At 42.7% G+C, this 19,670-nt stretch overlaps 1 protein-coding gene and 1 non-coding gene across 2 annotated transcripts in view; one reads left to right on the top strand and one right to left on the bottom strand.

Annotated features, from left to right (window-relative positions):
• Positions 1–4,508, top strand: part of LOC126230335 (slit homolog 2 protein-like) — a 29,568-nt gene extending 25,060 nt beyond the window's left edge. Inside the window, exon 3 of the mRNA XM_049942394.1 lies at positions 3,268–4,508. Coding sequence (XP_049798351.1) covers positions 3,268–3,793 — 526 coding nt within the window. The 3' untranslated portion in view covers positions 3,794–4,508. The remainder of the gene's footprint in view (positions 1–3,267) is intronic.
• A 1,715-nt stretch (positions 4,509–6,223) lies between these two features.
• Trnal-caa (transfer RNA leucine (anticodon CAA)) lies at positions 6,224–6,298 on the bottom strand. Its single transcript has one exon. It is a non-coding gene; the product is annotated as a tRNA-Leu (tRNA).
• Between the last annotated feature and the right edge of the window lie 13,372 nt (positions 6,299–19,670).

Genomic DNA, 19,670 nt, shown 5'->3' with positions numbered 1-19,670 from the left:
GCCTTACACTCGCATCACACATTGTTAGTGCAGGGTACATTTTTGTTGCACTGCGGAATTGTTTTACTCAGGTCGTAGCCGTATTTGTCAATATACTGAGTTACTAATTTATCGGTGTATTTTGTTAAAAGTAATGCACTACTGGAATGGTTAAACGTTTGAAGTCAGTTTTTTTTCTTTTACATACACCTATTGAACGTGGGCATGGGTGTTTTAAGAAAATCAGTACGACTGTGGCAAATAGCTACAGGTGGTACGAGTGGTTACAGTAAATGTCTTGGTGTCATTTTCTTGTAGTATTTCATTCACACTCTGTAACGTCAAAGAGCCTTACCTCAGTAATTACGGTGTAACGGTCGATCAAAAAGTTTCCGTTCGAAGACCGTACACTTCAAAACTGGTCTGGCTATCAGACAAACTCGCCGTGAGCTTTTAGGCAATCATCCCACTGATACACCAGCTTGAGGATACCCGTCTGGTAAAACACAGTGTCGTGCTGCGTGAAGAAGTCCGTAACTGCCTGCTTCATATCCTTTTCCATGAGGAATCGTCGATCCTTCAAAGAGGAGGGATGAGGACTATAGGGCCGGTGTTCGAGTGTCCCCAACTTGAGTTGGCATACCTTCTGCATAACAATATTTGCGATAGGGGGCGTGCCTTACCATGTCTTTTTGGCCCGTGGGAGCGCTGCCTTATTATCTGTTCCAGGACAGCATGCGTTGAGGACGGAGACGGGTCTCATGAGTGACCATGGTATCCTAGAATAAAGGATCCTCTGTTTCCGAAACCAGCACTGATGCACTGCCTACCTGTACCTTGCCATCCAAGGCCACCTGGCCTCGCTCCACTGGTTTTCTCTGTCGTAGGTGATCCCAAATGAGTGTACAGCAGGCCTATTGATACTGTGAACAACTGAAGCAGAGAATTGTACACCTTACCAAAATTTGTCTAACGTTACTGAGGTCTTTGAAAGAATTCATACGTTACTGTAGAGACGGGAGCACTGCTGCATCCAAATGCTAGAGAAACACGTGGCAGGCCTCCTTAAACACCTAAGAGTGCAGAGTAACTTGTTACGTGTAGTGTGCCTAGGATGTATTGCATTTCTTGTTATGGTAGGCCATGGGCTAATTTTGAACTCGATTGGATGGGCATTTAATGAACAAGTCCACGTTTCAAATACACGGGAATTCTGTTTTGGAGAGTTGAGGTTCAAACACGTGTCCGCTCATTGTGTTTCAAGTCTCTTATAGTTTCCCTCAATTACATGAGGCATGTGCTAAGATGGTTTCTTAAACATAGTCCCGGTCAATTTCCTGCTCCATCCTTTCCATGCCGCGTCCGTGTTCAGTCTCTAGATACCCCGATGTTGATGGCGTATTCAGCAGTAATCGTTACTTATTTAGCATGAAAATCAAAGCGCAAACTGGCAAGCCAAAGAGGTGAGTTACATGATCAAATTACAGGCGTAGAAAAAAGCCCTGGGAAAATACCATTGAGAAAACGTGATAGTTCCGTATTATATGTTCTAAGACGTAGTTTAATTAGACCGCAGAAGTGACAGTTGCACTTAAGAACCGTAGGCAGAGACGTAAACGAAACTTGATATACTGCCTGCAAGACACTTGGTGTAACAAATAGGAGAGCTCGGGGCGGAACGGGATACTTGACCTTTAACAATTTCTTTAACATAAGGGAACACAAGCAAAAACTTCTTAAAGTGATAAAAAAACTCCTTGTAGTGTAACCTAATGTACCTTATTTTAAAATCACTTAAAACAATACATTTTGCATTTTTTACAATTTTTCAAAGAAAGTCTTGCATATTTCCCGTTCCGCCCCACCCACGGGGCAGAATGGGGTAAGAGTACTTTTTGTTAAGTTATTGCATAAACGTTGAATTTGAATGACGAATATCGTATTAAACTATGTTAAAATGTTGTGTAACAGGCAATTCAGACTAAGGAATGTGTAACTTAAACAATTAAAAAGTCATTCTTCAAAATAAGAAAATATTTTAATGTCACTCTGAAAAATGTAAAGTGCTTAATAACCATCAAACCACTAACCACTAGCCCTTTCGACAATAGTCACCAATCACTATTTCCTCTTCATCTTCACTGTCTATGCCAGCACATGAATTGTGTGCCCACTCTGGCATGCGACCCAGCCCTCATTACAAACGGAGTAGAAGTCCCCACAGTAGAGACACGCAGCATCCTTTCTCTCTCTCTCTGATTCTCTCTTCTCCATCATCTTCTTCATTTTTCTTAAGGTCTCTGATGTCCTCTGCTTTGGTTTTTTTGGGTGTACAGTTTGATATTTTTGCCTTAAGTTGCATTGCACCTGACGTCCCTGTCCTGACATTGTTCATATTTGTGCACCCTCCGCCTTTCTGTAGGCCTACTTTACGTGCGACAGCATTCTGCAGTTCCTTCTTATAAGGGTAATCTGTTAATACGACGGTTTTTCCTTTTCGTGTTGTAGTCCGCCGAGTATTTTGACAGATCAGTGGGATTGGAATGACAGCTTCGGGCAATATCTGGAAAGCTGAGTTGTTCGGCGAACATAGCTGGTTGGGAGAGTCTGGCATCCATGAACATCGAGGCTGGGTTTGCTTTCTACTTGCATCAAAATATGACTGGGGAGAACGGGACACTATCCCATTCTGCCCCGTCCCGTTCCGCCCCAAGAGCACTTTTGAAGTTAACAACTTTTATGGAGTGTAATAACTGACGTATTTAAACGTATTAAATAACTTAAGTATAATAAATGCCATGCACGTTAAGGGAATGTGTCATTTTAGGGTATACAATTAACAGTTAACAGCTTACCTGGCGTTGAAATTCACCAAACGTTAGGACAACTCAAGCGGTAACGTGAAGGACAACAATTCACTTAGATCTCGCACTTCAAATTAAATCTGAATGGCTTCCCTCACTTCCCTTCCATTCGGAGAAATAGTTACATGCCCATACAACAGGTTGCAACACTGTCCAGTCTAGAAAAGAGCAATTTCCCATTATGCCCCGCTATCCCGTTCTGCCCCGAGTTCGCCTACTCAGAGGAGAGAGAAAGAGGTCAGAAATAACATAGAAGGTGCTGTTAATCCATCTTCACCTCCTATTTGAACCGGTTCAGTTATTCTTAGTAGCTACATCGTTACGCAGGATTCAACTATGTCGACTTTGTTTTATTCGTCTATCAAATGCTTTGAAACGTATCACCGCAAGGATCAACTAATTTTTCTCGTGTTTCTTGTTTCAGGTTGAAATTGCTGGACAGTCTGAGCGTCAGTTGCAACAAATTTTTAAGAACTGTAGTCCTGGTGGATAATCCCAACCTCCAGCAGTTTCCGCGAATGGTCAGCTCTTCAGTGGAAGATCTGTACCTGGACAACTGTAACCTTGCGAGCATCGACGTTGGGATCGTCGAAGGGATGCCCTCCCTCAAGGTTCTCTCTCTGATTGGTAATCGACGTCTCCACTGCCCGTCCGTGAAAACTCAGTTTAACGTGGCTCGGCCCGACCTCCGGGTCGACTGCGAAGATTCTGCTTCTGATCTCCCTTCCTCTATCTTTCCTGATGACCATAAAGCCACTCCAGAAGAATCGCTCAACGAATCAGATACCACTGGCGGTGAAGAAAGCACTTCAGAAACATCACACAATGAATCGAATGAGGCAGATTCCGCAGTCGAGAACAAGGAAAACTATTACACTGCAAATGCTGCGTCTGGTATTCTACCATCATTTGCAACCATTGCTGTTATATCTATCGTCATAATTATTTGAGTTTTATAATGCTTCACTATTGTTCCGGAAATAAAAACAATTCGAATCCCACGGTTCCGACCAAGGTGCTCTGGAGGTTTCTCTAGATCATCAGGCTTGACTGGATGTCCCCTGCCAACTATTCCCCACCCCACTCCCAAACTACTGTAGTACTTGACTAAAAACAGTAAATTTCTAGAACAGCCCGCAGAACTCTAAGGAGGAGGGAATGAAAGTAGAGAAAGAAAGCTATTGCACAATTAAATCATCGTTCTTCAGGATCTTTAAACTAGTTACAACTCGAAATTTTCATGATATTATTAATTTTTGGGACCAGTTTAAGTACTAATCCGGTAAACTATACCCAGCTACTTTTTTAAATTTTCATTTATTCACATAAAACAGTATTCCAACCTTTTCAGGTTTCGACATGTATCTCACATGTTATCATCCAAAGATGAGCCTGAAAAGCTTTATACATTGCTACGTTCATATTCAGTGCATAGTCACGTATTCTAGACAACCTGTAAAGGATGATCTTATTCGTGTAGGACCCGACGGAACTAACGTTTTAAAATTTAATCAGTTATGAAAATTTCTCTTTCTTATCGAGTGTATACGGAACAGACATTTTGGAAATATACCGATCACTCCTCGATGCCAGTCAGAGAGAACAGAACCATACTGTTACGAAAAAGACAAAACAAGCAGATAACCAAAAAAAGAAAGAAAGAAATTAGCAGCAGCCTGTCTTTCGAGGACTCGGCAGAGATACGTCGCGAAGTATCGAAACAAAGTGACATTCATGGGGTCAAGTGTATGAAGTAGGTTGATAAAATGATACCAACGCATCGACACCTTTTTCGGCAGGCGTAAGTATTTTTTTTCATTTCTACGTACTAACATAGATGTATTATATATAAACGTTTAGAGGCAATTCTGAGTCAAGTCATCATACATTGTGAATTAAATCAAGCCATTTGTAGCAAACCATTTGCTTTGTACGCTTGGGCGCGTACCCGTACATACCCAGATGCGCTACAGGCTGTTTTCTCGACTTCACAATCTACTAACCTTGTCCTATCAGACTGCTAGTGAAAAGTCTGGACCTTGAAGTAAAAACCGAAAAGTATTTCACAGTTCGCTTCGTGTAGCTGGCCCTGTTAATTGCAACAGCAGTGCACGCCAAAAGGCCGGCCGCGGTGGTCTCGCGGTTCTAGGCGCGCAGTCCGGAACCGTGCGACTGCTACGGTCGCAGGTTCGAATCCTGCCTCGGGCATGGATGTGTGTGATGTCCTTAGATTAGTTAGGTTTAAGTAGTTCTAAGTTCTAGGGGATTAATGACCACAGCAGTTGAGTCCCATAGTGCTCAGAGCCATTTGAACCATTTTGAACCACGCCAAACTCTTGGTTTTTCTACAGACGAATAACCCTGTTCGATCATCCGCGGACGTCCGTAGCAGCACTCGCCGTCGGCCTAGCCATACACTGAAAATAGCAGTACAAAAAGCCGTGCAAATTAAGAAATACGTTCATTTTAGTGAGAGCATTTTTGCCTCTTATAAACACGAAAAATCCGGAGAAGAAAGAAAACGTGCATGTTACGTTTTACTCTAAAAGATGTTTGATATGAGACAGTCTGATAAAATACAAAATCATTAGGTTGTGTTAGTAATAGATGAAAATGAAGAAATCAGATGTTTATTTAACATTCTTGCTAAAAAAGATGAAGAATATAGTTCGCTTCTACAGTTGGTAAGGCTTCCATGTCGCATCTAATTTCGCTCTCGTATCGTGGGCCGCTAGCATAGGCGCGACCATTGTACGCAGGAGGCGGTACTCAACGTGGGCCCTCACGAGTGCTTCTTGACCGAGCAAGCTGCCGAGTCAAGTATCAAGTGACTGCCTGCCGGCCGGTATACACCGATCAGCCGAGACATTATGACCACTGCCCACCGCGACGCTGCGGTCACGTGACGCGGTAACAAAAGAGTGTAAGCGGAGCAGACACGGACGGCGGATCACCCTAGCCAACATATGGGCTTCAAAAGGGGAAACCACTGAGATATCGACTTTGACTAAGTACAGAATATTATTACACAAAGTCTGTGAACGAGTATCTCGAAAACGGCGATGCTGGTCGAATGTTCACGTGCTACTGTCGTGAGCATCCACGGAAAGATGTAGGACAGCAAAACTACCACTAGGCGCTAAATAGCTGCATGTCGACGACTCTTCACAGAACGTGGGGTTCTGAGACTTGTGTGCTCTGTAAAGTAGGATAGATGTTGATCGGTGGCATTTCTGCCGAAAGAGCGTGTTGCTGGTGCACGCACAAGTGTTTCGGAGCACACAGTTCATCGTACAATATTGAACATGGAGCCAGAATGAGATTTTCACTCTGCAGCGGTGTGTGCGCTGATATGGAACTTCCTGGCAGATTAAAACTGTGTGCCGGACCGAGACTCGAACTCGGGACCTTTGCCTTTTGCGGGCAAGTGCTCTACCAACTGAGCTACCCAAGCACGACTCAGGCCCCGTCCTCACAGCTTTACTTCTGCCAGTACCTTGTCTCCTACCTTCCAAACTTTACAGAAGCTCTCCTGCGAACCATGCAGAACTAGCACTCCTGAAAGAAAGGATATTGCGGAGACATGGCATAGCCACGGCCTGGGGGATGTTTCCAGAATGAGATTTTCACTCTGCAGCGGAGTGTGCACTGATATGAAACTTCCTGGCAAATTAAAACTGTATGCCGGACTGAGACTCGAACTCGACACCTTTGCCTTTCGCGGGCAAGTGCTCTACCAACTGAGCTACCCAAACACGACTCACGCCCCGTCCTCACAGCTTTACTTCTACCAGTATATCAGCGCACACTCCGCTGCAGAGTGAAAATCTCATTCTGAAAACATCCTCCAGGCTGTGGCTAAGCCATGTCTCCGCAATATCCTTTACTTGAGGAGTGCTAGTTGTGCATGGTTCGCAGGAGAGCTTCTGTAAAGTTTGGAAGGTAGGAGACGAGATACTGGCAGAAGTAAAGCTGTGAGGACGGGGCCTGAGTCGTGCTTGGGTAGCTCAGTTGGTAGAGCACTTGCCCGCGAAAGGTAAAGGTTCCGAGTTCGAGCCTCGGTCCGGCACACAGTTTTAATCTGCCAGGAAGTTTCATTGAACATGGAGCTCCGCAACATGTCACCCCTACGTGTTCCCATGTTGACCCAACGAAATCGTCAGTTGTGGTTGCAGTAGGCCCGGGACCATCGGAGTTCCAACGTCGATCAATGGAAGCGTGTCGTCTTTTCGGGTGAACGACACTTCTGCTACACTAGGTCGATGCTCGTCGCCACGAACGCTGTCATCGAGGTGAATGGCAGCTCCAGACGTGCAGCGCGCCACGGACGCAGGCTGGTGGGAGCAGTATCGTGCTATAGGAGACATTTTCCTGCGCTTGCATGGGTCCTGTGGTAGTAATCTAAGACCAGCTGACAGCTGCGAACCACCTGCATTGCTTCATGCCTCATGCCTCCTCGACGGCGCTGTCATCTTTCAGCAGTATAATTGTCTGTGTCTCGGAGCCAGAACCGTTCTGCAGTCGTTTGAGGAGCGTTATAGTGAACTCACACTGATTTCTCGGCAACCAAATTCGCCTGGTGTAAATCCGTGAATCCTATGAAACCCATCTGGGTCGCTATCGGGCACCATCACCGCATACGCAAATCACCGGCCCGTTATTTACGCGAATCACATGGCCTGTGCGTAGACATCCCATATCTCCACAAAACTACCAAGAAACGTCGGATCCCTGATACGCAGAGTCAGTGGTGTATTTCGTTATAAAGACAAACAAAGAAACTATCAAGCAGGTGGTCATAATGTTTTCGCTCGTTTGTGTCGTGTGAAACTGTGGTGCACTATCTAGAGAACACGTTGCGAATACTTTGAATTAATTACCAAATCTACATCCTCCACATTAACATCTCATACTCAGAGAAACTAATGTCGTCAACGTCTCTCTGCTGACGCCTGACTTGACCTCTCATGTGTTTTGTTTACACTGCCTGGCACTCGTAGGTGACAAAAAAGTTTCCTGCGGTTTCTGCTGGACCGGGTGACACACAGTGTCACGACGTGTAGGTAATTCCAGGACGCATCTTATCATAGTCGGCACTTAGAGCCCTACCGGCCGGAGTGGCCGTGCGGTTCTAGGCGCTACAGTCTGGAACCGAGCGACCGCTACGGTCGCAGGTTCGAATCCTGCCTCGGGCATGGATGTGTGTGATGTCCTTAGGTTAGTTAGGTTTAATTAGTTCTAAGTTCTAGGCGACTGATGACCTCAGAAGTTAAGTCGCATAGTGCTCAGAGCCATTTGAACCATTTTTGAACTTAGAGCCCAAATGTTTCCGTGACAATATGAAGGAAGAAACAAATTTTGTAATGAGGGCTGAAACATACGTAACCCACAATCTGGTCATTTTGCGCATTTGAATCTTACAAAAAGAAGTAGTCAGCTTTTCATAAACAGATAATAGGAAACAAACTGAAAAATAGTGGAATTATGTGAATGCGCTTAAAAATTGTCAAGGACTGGACGGGGTTTCGATCTAAACGTACATCACAGTACATCACTGGGGTACTAGTGATCTTGATCGCCTTCGATGGGCCCTCATTTTCGTTGTCTGCTGTTGTATTTCAGTTTCTTAGCATTTGAACTTGTGCCCTTACACTTGTCAATCACTTGTCTCTGTAAGACTGTCAAAAATTTATCACAAGGACGTTTATTTCTTGTTCAGTTAATACTACTTCTTTCTTTCAGTATCGAGGATCAATACATGATGTGGACTCACCGCTGAGCGACATACACCTCAGGATAATGGGACTCTGGTGTTACCCGAAACACGAAGAACACGAATTCTTTTTGTTTCCTCGCCGCCGATGATGTACGATGAAATGAGAAGATGACGCAAAAGCTGGAAAATGACACAAGGAACTCAAGATCAATAACTTAATGAACTGAGAAACAAATACAGTACATTGACAAATAAAGTGTCTATAAATGTTGAAAATCTCAGAATTTATTTTGCATCCAATTTAAAAAAAAACACACTACGTATATACGTTTTAATATATGACAACTGCTACTGTTGACGTAAGAAAATTTGTAAGGTAATAACAAATTTTCGAACAAAGAAACACACTAAGTCACGTTGATTTGCAAAAGACGTTCTCTCAGTCATAAACTGCATGACTGAGCGAAAGCCTATTAAATTCAAGACAAATGACGCAACATCATGTGAGCGCGCGTCAGTATCTTAGGTATAGAAAAATGAGTGACGCTTTTCATCTCAAAATGATTCTCATACATACGAATTACTAGCATACAAATAAATACACTAAGCAAATGTTCATAGAAATAAAAAAAGTCTGGGTAACAAAAAATGAAAAGAAACCATTACGTTACAAGGTAATGGTGTAAAACCGTTATTTATTTAACAGACATTGATAAAAACTAAAAGAAATCTTTCATTAGCCTTAAAAAATCTCTGTGAATAAACCCTTACGTGTTATACAGAAATTCACGCATTTCGTTTTCTGCCAACTACAGAAACTACATTTTACGACCGTTGTGCAACAAGATAAGAACATCTTTTTCATTTGAGACCATATAAACCGGTTCGCGAAAGATGATGTGCCTAAAGAAAAGTATCCAGTTATTACTTGCTATCATTTCTATTAAGCAGCAAATCACACACACTGATTTGGGAACTACAACAACAACCATATGGCAAGCTAAGTAAATACCTTATAAATTCTTACAATGTGTATTTGAAGCAGTGTCTTTCCTATTTCCAATGTTTTTTATTCCAGTCTGTGATCACAATATCAATTCTATTTCCATCGTTCAGGACGTAATTTAAATGTCAGTTATCATGTTAATAAATCTTTAACAACTGGTGTTTGTAGGAAAGTTCATTAAGAGTAATTTAATTAAGTTTATTTTTACTTTTAACATAGTAATTCTGTTGTAACTATTTTAACCACAAGATAGAACAATCATTAACCGTGTAACCACTAGACCAGAATGTTTGAGTATACTTCTCGCTAAAGGTGGTGGGTAGATTTACAGTATCAGTGTTCAAGGAAGGCTGCACAACAATTCCACGGACTCGGCCTGTATCTTGCTCAGATGGCTAAGAAATGAGGCAAAAAGCATTTGTGCATGTATATAGACATTTTTCCTTTCAGATGCGGTGACAGAGAGGGTAACTAACACTTATACGAAATGTCCTTTGCCATGTACTGTATATTGACTTAAGATGTATATATGCAGCTGTAGATGGCACAAACGAGGCTCATGACAATGGTAAAAAATTACGTTAATTTTAAGTATAAACGAAATCTTGCATCAAAAAGGTCACATCTGAAACAATGGTAGAAATACAAAAAGACATCGAGTGTTTGATAGATCAGATTAGCTCTATGTGCAGTCTCTTCATGAACAAATAGAGCAATATATAAAGCAAAATAAAAAGAAGACAAAAGGATTTACAAACAGGACCAAAGTGTTAGGAACCAAGCAGGACAATAAAATTTATACGTTTTTTCTATTTCAAGGAATAATCAGAGTACCGTGGATGTAAGATGGGATTCAATGCCTAATGTTTTGAACCATAACAGAATGCCATTGGACATATACAAGCTATGAGTAATGAGGTAGAGTGCTGAAGTAGATGTTTATAAAGAAAAAGGAAAGCAGTTCTATAGTAATCGAATCGAAGGAGAGATTTGCGAATGTGCAGGATTGATGAATTCATTAATATAAATCTAGACAAGATTGATGTTCATATTTAAATAAAAAATTAACAGTAAATAGTTCTTAAAAGTAAAATATGGGGTGGGGGAATACATTGTGTATAAAATTCTATAGCATAATGTCAAAAAATATCCTAAGAAATTAATGTAAATGTGGGAAAGCTGACGTTTACGAATGGAATGGGATTGTAGTCAACAACATGAAGGTAAGGAAATTAATGAAGAACCATTATTTAAAGCAGCGCAAGAGGAAATCATTGAAAAGTACCATAATAAACCAAAAGCCAACAACAAAGAAGGAGAAGATTTTGTTTTACGCTAGATACATGTGAAATGTATCTGAATAAGTTCAGGCGTTCCAAACTGTTTTGGCATGTCAAAGGACCATTGGAGGTAATAAATATTTCAGACCTTTAATTCATTTTTCTTAGTTTACGAAAATCTAGAGAGAAGTTTGGATTTTGAAATTATATTGATCTAAAAACATGCAGAGCTACAATTGGCAACTGTAAAAACTTCATTTTATTAGAGACGCTGTTAACAGAAATTGTGTTTAGGACATCGGTAATGACAAACAATAAACGACTAATAAACATGAAAGTGGATATGCAGATGTGATATTAAAAATTGAACTAACATTTACATTATTGAAAGTTTTAAGACCACATATGTAAGGAATCTGTTTATTCAAAGATACACACTCAAGTTATCAATTCTTTTAAATTGACTACAGGGTACTATGGTTAATGCTGTTTATGTTCTCATCAAAAAATAAATTGTAGAAAATCCATCCCTTTGATATTCAACTTATCAGCAGCGAATTCATAGATCTTCACACATGTAACATATTACCTACAATGTATGGTGACTTGGATTCTAGCTCAGCACCTCGTCCAACAACAATATGGAGAAATTAACATTTCTTACAATTATAAAAGAAAGGAAAAATCTCATACCAATCACGAGCAGCATATTCTTAAATTTTTATGTAGAATAAATATTTTGAAATAATATAATTTCAACATGTTTATATTCATAGTAGCATTGAAATATAAGTATACCTGTAAAATGTAGTTGGGGCTTGCACATATATCCGCACTTTGTTGTATGAGGAGGTAATTAGAATATGCTATAAATCTCTTCTGACAACGTCGCTATACCACGACACAAGAAATGCCTGTGTCACTGCCTTTCACACTATGAGTGCCCTCTATGTGTGAGAAGTTCATTTAACCCAAAAAAGCTTTTTCAAGTCTATACTTGACACTTATTTACGAGCTATAACCTATCTGGAAAGTTACCTATTCGAAATCGTAAAAGTCTTCATAATGTGTTTCAGAATCTTTCTTTTCCATAGTCATGTGGAGTGCCCATTGTTACACTTCTAATATAATTTGTGGAGTACCCATTGCTCCAAAAATTATATTAGAAGTGTAACAGAGCCAAACGCTCGGCAAAGTAAGGAATCAGAAAAAGTAATGCTGGGTACGGCCTTACTGCCATACATTCCCAAAGGGACGGACAGAACCGGCCGTATATTGCGCAAACATCGCGTAAAGACGATTTTCAAACCGACAAGGAAGATCAAAGAGAGTCTTAGATCTGCAAAGGAGAAAAGGGACCCACTTGCAATGTCGGTAATATGCCGTGGACCATGCACATGCGGAAAAGTCTATGTCGGAATGACTGGACGATCAATCAACACCAGGAACAAAGAACATAACCGACATTGCAGGTTGGGGCAGGTGGAGAAATCGGCCGTGGGAGCAGAGCACGCACTGAGTGAGACCGACCACGTAATAAAATTCCCCGACACGGAAGTTCTGGCTGTAAAGAAGCATAGTCACACGCGCTTGTTCAGAGAAGCTGTAGAAATACAAAAACACGCGAACAGTTTGAACAAGAAAGAGGAAAGCCTTAAGGTAAACGGATCCTGGCTTCCCGCACGGCAGCGAACGTCCGTCGCAGGTAGCAAGAAGAGAACCGCACCGGAAATGACCGCGGAGAAGCCCTCGGACGTTGGCGCGCTAGGTACTTCTATTGTCGAATGTTGCAACAAGGGAAATAACTGTTTGTGTGCTTCCATACAGTACCTAGTTGTTATCAATTACGTCTTATCGTTCTGATTAGATAGATATATCGTGGGTAATGCAGCGTCAATCTGTGATATCGATCTTGGAAAATTTTTCACTATCGTGAAACGAAGTGTGGTGCGTACCTCTTGCAACATTTCCTTTCTAGTAGAATCGAGTATCTCTTTCAGACACTCGTTGCATACCGACATCTTTGCTCTAGAAACCACTATGAACTGGATGGCAGACAGCACTGAGGATGGTACCACACGTTAGAACTACTTCCCATCTCATCTCTTGTGGAGCGGGGCAAGAATGATTGCTGAAGCGCCGCTGTGAGCAGTCTGATGTTATCCCTATGGTCCTTACGGGGGTGATACGTAGTTGGCTGAAAACTATTTCTAGATTCTTCACTTAACACTCCTTCTTCGAACTAGATTTTCACGAGATAATGTTGGCTTCCGTCATCAACAGTCTGTTGTTTCCATGACTCACTCTCTCGGCAGTCAAACAAGTCTGCGAGCATTGTTGGTGCTTCCTGTGTGTCCAATGTCATTTGTTAGTCGTATCTACTATGTGTCTCTCCCACTTAATCAGTATTCTAAGACGGGTCGCGCAAATGATCTGCTAGCATTCTCGTTTGAAGACTGACTGCACTTAAACAGTATCCCTCCAAAGAGCCAAAACCTGTTACGGACTTCACCTCCGGTTGATCCCATGTGATCATCCCATTTCACATCCTTACCAGCTGTGACACCTAGGTATTTCTATGAGTTGACTGATCGCAACTGTGATTCATTTACGTAAAGGTCTCACGATATTACTGTCCTGTGGTTTTTGAAAAGCACATTTTTACATTTATGAACGTTTAAATTAAGTTGCCATCATTGTACACGTTTCCCTGGCTACGTCTGACGTTACAAGTAAATGTATCTGTATTGTTCATTAGCGCAAGCAACTTATACTGCTGCTGTGAGGAAGTAATCATTGAATTTGATGGCCAGTACTTTGAAAGTGTCATAATTTCTGCCAGAACTATTTTCTGGAGACTTGATTTCATTTGAATCAGTATGTTTGAATAGTTTTGGCCTTATTTTCTGAATGTTTTACTTTGTTCAGCCAAGCCATGAGATTTACGTTTTGTTTTACAAACGTATTGTTAATGGAACTTCCAATTTTTACTATAACTTCTCCTTTAATTATGGTAATTAATCGTCCCTTACCACTGCTTCTATTTGATCTTGCGTTTTTGTTTATTTATTTACTTCCTTCATCCAAGGTCCATTTCAAAATGATACAGGAGTTGTCATTGTAAAACAAAGATGACTAATCGCTCAAAATATACGTACATACAGAATACTTAGTATGGTTTATGGTGACAGAACAGGTGGTCGGCCGTGGCCTTGATGAAGGAACCATCCCTGCAATTGCCTGAAGTGATTCAGGGAAACTACGGAAAACCCAAATCAGTATGGCTGGATAGAGCATCTCCACCCTATAGAATATGTCAATGTACTGCTGTACTGCCTCATTTGTTTGGTCCTTAATGTACCACAGTCTTTGATTTACACACAGTTTGTGTCAAATGAATTGAAATATGGAACAAGGTTTTGTTCTTCCCTGTCTCACACACTAAGGATAGCCAGTTACGACTCTTGGACCGTTGACACACAGCTATGCTCGTTGCACTAACTGCAGCCTCTTCGGAGTCAATGCCCTTGAACATTCGAGTATGTTTCACGGATATCTTCATGTTCTCCCCCCAGTCAACCTGAGAAACTCAGTCAGCGTCGTCTCGTGATGAGTGACGTGTTTAGCTCAAGAGAGGGAGAAGACATTTCTGTAACGAACTTTACATCTTGACTTGTGATTTCCTTGTGAAAGCAGTAAACTGTGATTACTTATAGAAATGTGACGCGGTATTGTGTATACCCCTGTCATTACTTGCCATTGCTCTAAGCCCTATAAATAATTTCAAGTGTGTAGTATATATTACTTATGATCATTGTTTTGGCTGCCTTCTGAAACAGTTGTTTCCAATAACAATTTACATGTCCTTCGGCATTTTATTATACTACACTCCTGGAAATGGAAAAAAGAACACATTGACACCGGTGTGTCAGACCCACCATACTTACTCCGGACACTGCGAGAGGGCTGTACAAGCAATGATCACACGCACGGCACAGCGGACACACCAGGAACCGCGGTGTTGGCCGTCGAATGGCGCTAGCTGCGCAGCATTTGTGCACTGCCGCCCCCAGTGTCAGCCAGTTTGCCGTGGCATACGGAGCTCCATCGCAGTCTTTAACACTGGTAGCATGCCGCGACAGCGTGGACGTGAACCGTATGTGCAGTTGACGGACTTTGAGCGAGGGCGTATAGTGGGCATGCGGGAGGCCGGGTGGACGTACCGCCGAATTGCTCAACACGTGGGGCGTGAGGTCTCCACAGTACATCGATGTTGTCGCCAGTGGTCGGCGGAAGGTGCACGTGCCCGTCGACCTGGGACCGGACCGCAGCGACGCACGGATGCACGCCAAGACCGTAGGATCCTACGCAGTGCCGTAGGGGACCGCACCGCCACTTCCCAGCAAATTAGTGACACTGTTGCTCCTGGGGTATCGGCGAGGACCATTCGCAACCGTCTCCATGAAGCTGGGCTACGGTCCCACACACCGTTAGGCCGTCTTCCGCTCACGCCCCAACATCGTGCAGCCCGCCTCCAGTGGTGTCGCGACAGGCGTGAATGGAGGGACGAATGGAGACGTGTCGTCTTCAGCGATGAGAGTCGCTTCTGCCTTGGTGCCAATGATGGTCGTATGCGTGTTTGGCGCCGTGCAGGTGAGCGCCACAATCACGACTGCATACGACCGAGGCACACAGGGCCAACACCCGGCATCATGGTGTGGGGAGCGATCTCCTACACTGGCCGTACACCACTGGTGATCGTCGAGAGGACACTGAATAGTGCACGGTACATCCAAACCGTCATCGAACCCATCGTTCTACCATTCCTAGACCGGCAAGGGAACTTGCTGTTCCAACAGGACAATGCACGTCCGCATGTATCCCGTGCCACCCAACGTGCTCTAGAAGGTGTAAGTCAACTACCCTGGCCAGCAAGATCTCCGGATCTGTCCCCCATTGAGCATGTTTGGGACTGGATGAAGCGTCGTCTCACGCGGTCTGCACGTCCAGCACGAACGCTGGTCCAACTGAGGCGCCAGGTGGAAATGGCATGGCAAGCCGTTCCACAGGACTACATCCAGCATCTCTACGATCGTCTCCATGGGAGAATAGCAGCCTGCATTGCTGCGAAAGGTGGATATACACTGTACTAGTGCCGACATTGTGCATGCTCTGTTGCCTGTGTCTATGTGCCTGTGGTTCTGTCAGTGTGATCATGTGATGTATCTGACCCCAGGAATGTGTCAATAAAGTTTCCCCTTCCTGGGACAATGAATTCACGGTGTTCTTATTTCAATTTCCAGGAGTGTATAATATTCTCCGATAGGAAATGCTGTTTCCAGTTTATTGTTTGTTTTTCCTTAGTAAATGTGACCCCAAACTGGCTCCTGTTCCGTTATTTTGTGTTACATCATTAGTGAAATATTTATTAATGTTTTGCACGATATGTGTCACACACTGGTAGATGTTTTCATTAGAGTTGTGACAGCAGATGACCTCTTTTGTGGGAGGTTTAAATAAAGCTTCACCAGTGTCTCACGGCCTTACTGTCTTGGTGGATAGTAAACCTGTTCCATTTGACAACGATGTCATGCCAAAGACATCACAGGAGTGCACATTGAAGGTGTGGTGGTGGGACTTGATGTCCCATACCACCCTCCAGCCGTGGAAGATCAGGTCGCAGGCAAATATTAACCAAGTACGAACGACATTACAGATCAACATTGGTGGTGATGGTCTATACCAGTTGAGTGGACAAGCCAACACTACCGCTTGTTTAGTAGCTGTAACAGTGCTATCGTTAGCCATGTTCAGAATTGGAGTCCTCAAGGATGGTGAGAGAAACTGGGTGTCAGTGCCACTGCGGAAGAGGCGTTGTGCCAATGTTTCGTAAGCCAGCGACCGTGTCTCGTAGGGCGTCTACTTTGGCATAGAGACGCCTTGCCTTCTCTCTTGAGGGGACAGGCATGCAGGCCCCACCGAAGCACCTTATTCTGCAGTCACTGGAGGGTCTGCATCCATGAGGCACTAGTCGTAGCCCACGCAGTGGACCCGTAGGTGATGGTAGCATGGACATCCAACCAGTACAGCCGGCGCTTGGTGTCGAGGTGCAGTTCCCTGCTGGTGAATATTGGGTACAACGCTTTTATCAGCTTGAGTCCTTTTTGGGTTACATATTCAGCATGGCGATATAAGAGCAGTTTTTTATCCATCTGGACACCTAGGTAATTGGTATCAGGGGACAACAGGACCTGGACGCCTGCAATAGTGATGTATGGCGGAGGATGGGGCGCCGTTTAGTGGACTGCCGTGGTTTTGGTGGCATTGAGGGCAATCTTGGTGGGCGTCGGCCCACCGACATTAGCTTATTGATAATAGTACTCCTCCAGGCCCATCTATGACAACATGTTCATTAATATGGAACACAAAATCTTTTCTACATCAGCAGCCAGCCCGCTCTAAGGCTAAATGAATTTAGCGCCAAACTAAACCATAGTTTATATGGTCCTGAAAGAAATCTTTTAACGTGTCATTGGATTTGTTAATTTTGAATGCGTCAAAGGATAACGTTCTGACTGTCTTCTCGAGCCCAAGGTGGTAAACAGACATTCCACATAGCTATTAATTCTGGCCCTATCTCAAAGTAATCAAAAATGATACTGCGAAATTTCAAGAATACATAAATTGATAGTAATGACTAGTTTGGGATTTAACCTAAAATGATAACACAATCTCTCCCTTTTCCATACTACATTTAATTTACCAAAGCTCTCAAGAATCAAGGTACAATCAATAAGCAAGTTTAATTACTGCTTCTCTCAATAAATCAATTAATATTTTAACACTTTGTATGTAATTAATGAAACTATATCTCTATATGTGAAAATGTTATCAACTGAAACAAGTAAATCTTTAGCAGTGAAAATTACACCTACGACATAGCTGTACACTGAACTAAGTTGGGGGAGGATGACTTTACCTTATCTATTCTCATGTACTCATTGGAGGTTAGGTTAGAAACTAGCTCTTGAATTTCTCTATTGAAAGAGTATACATCATGTTGGAGTATAGAACTCGCGAAAAATTGGACTCACCATTTAATTTCGCCAAAAGCGCTTCACTCATTACCAAATGGCAACTGCTGCGACATTGTCTCCGTGCTGGATGCGAAATCACTAATTCCCTACTCTGGCCTTGACTGAAAGTAATCAGTCTCAAACGCTATGCGTCCTGTGGAACGTTCAAATTTCCCTGGTCGAAATTAATGGCAATTGCACACTCGCCTTGGGTTGAAGCGATATGCGCAAAATTCAGCCAGAAAAGATTCCCGCAGGAATATTTAACTATCGCTTTACGTTTGTCGCCACGATACGTGAAGCGTATCGCCCTCGCTTCGCAAACGTAGAGTCAAAGTCGCGCCTTTACCACACGCAGGTGTGTGGCCGGCCGCTAGACTTGAGCGCCCACTCTCCCTGTCTCTGTGTCTTAATTGAGTTCTCAAAGTGCTTTTATATGACGTCATCACCCTCACCTTGATTCTACTACGTCACACGTCTGGCTTCAGCCGACCGCTCCCACGTTAAAGGTAAATTCTTATTTTTCTTGACCGGGTCTCCACTCGTTAATGTACTCTGGCCACTTACTTGCTTCTAGGCCGTGTTTATTCTGATAGGTACTATACTGATTTTCCCTTATTTCTTTCTGCAGTGCACCGGGGCTTACTTAATTAGCTTTAACAAAAGAAAGCCTAGGTGCATTGCAGAAAGAAATAAGCGAAAATCAGTATAGTACCTATCAGAATAAACACGGCCTAGACGCAAGTAAGTGGCCAGAGTACATTAACGAGTGGAGACCCGGGCAAGAAAAATAATAATTTACCTTTAACGTGGGAGCGGTCGGCTGAAGCCAGACGCGTGACGTAGTAGAACCAAGGTGTGGGTGATGACATCATGTAAAAGCACTTTGAGAACTCAATTAAGACAGAGACAGAGACACTGTAGTTCCAATGTCATTAGCCACCTGACCTGTCCGTCTCCAAGCTGCGTTCACTTTGTTATATTACTCATGCCCCTGTCGTTAAAAGGGTAAATCGTTTGTTATTCTGCACATGGGATGGTTCTAATTATTTCCTGTTGTCAACAATATCGTTATTTGCTCGGGATTTTATTCGGTATCGTCATTATACAGCTTATGTAAGGCCCGAAAATGTGAACATCTAACAATCTGGGTACGAATGCAATCTCCGAAGTGCAATGTTTCTTGTTTCTTATAACACACCTTCGCTGGTACGTAAGTTTGTGGCGTTTATTTTTATTTGGAAACGGCGTTAGAACGAAAGGTTTATCTTATATTTTATTCCTGTAAACAAGAATAATTGTGTATTTTTTAACTGATTTGCGTTTTTAAACAGCAGTATGTACAAAACGCTGTCAGTTGCCACAGCAATCATCACACAGTTCACACGGAAAGTGGGTTTGCAACTGCCTTTCTCAATGTTTTTATTCATTGTGTTTGATGTTAGCCAAATATTAGCCAACACTGTATGAAGAAGACCAGTAAAGTATGTAATCTAAACTATTTATGTATGGAGGGTTCTGTACATAATTATGGCATACACCGCAGTCTGCTGTATAACAACTGTAAACAACGGCCTCTGTGTGAACTGAAACATTGACCTGGTTAGTATTGTAGGGGCTATTTGTGTAGGCAAGCGATAATGATGATATGACTGGCATCTTACCGCTATGTTACTGTATCATCCACTCTGCTACAAAGATTATACAAAAGAATCATAATATTTTCAACATTTCGCTGCCCTGTCAGCA

Source organism: Schistocerca nitens, unplaced genomic scaffold (genome assembly GCF_023898315.1).
Source record: "Schistocerca nitens isolate TAMUIC-IGC-003100 unplaced genomic scaffold, iqSchNite1.1 HiC_scaffold_380, whole genome shotgun sequence".
NCBI lineage: Eukaryota > Metazoa > Arthropoda > Insecta > Orthoptera > Acrididae > Schistocerca > Schistocerca nitens.
The sequence above is the reverse complement of the archived record's forward strand: the minus strand, read 5'-3'. Positions and strand labels throughout refer to the sequence as shown.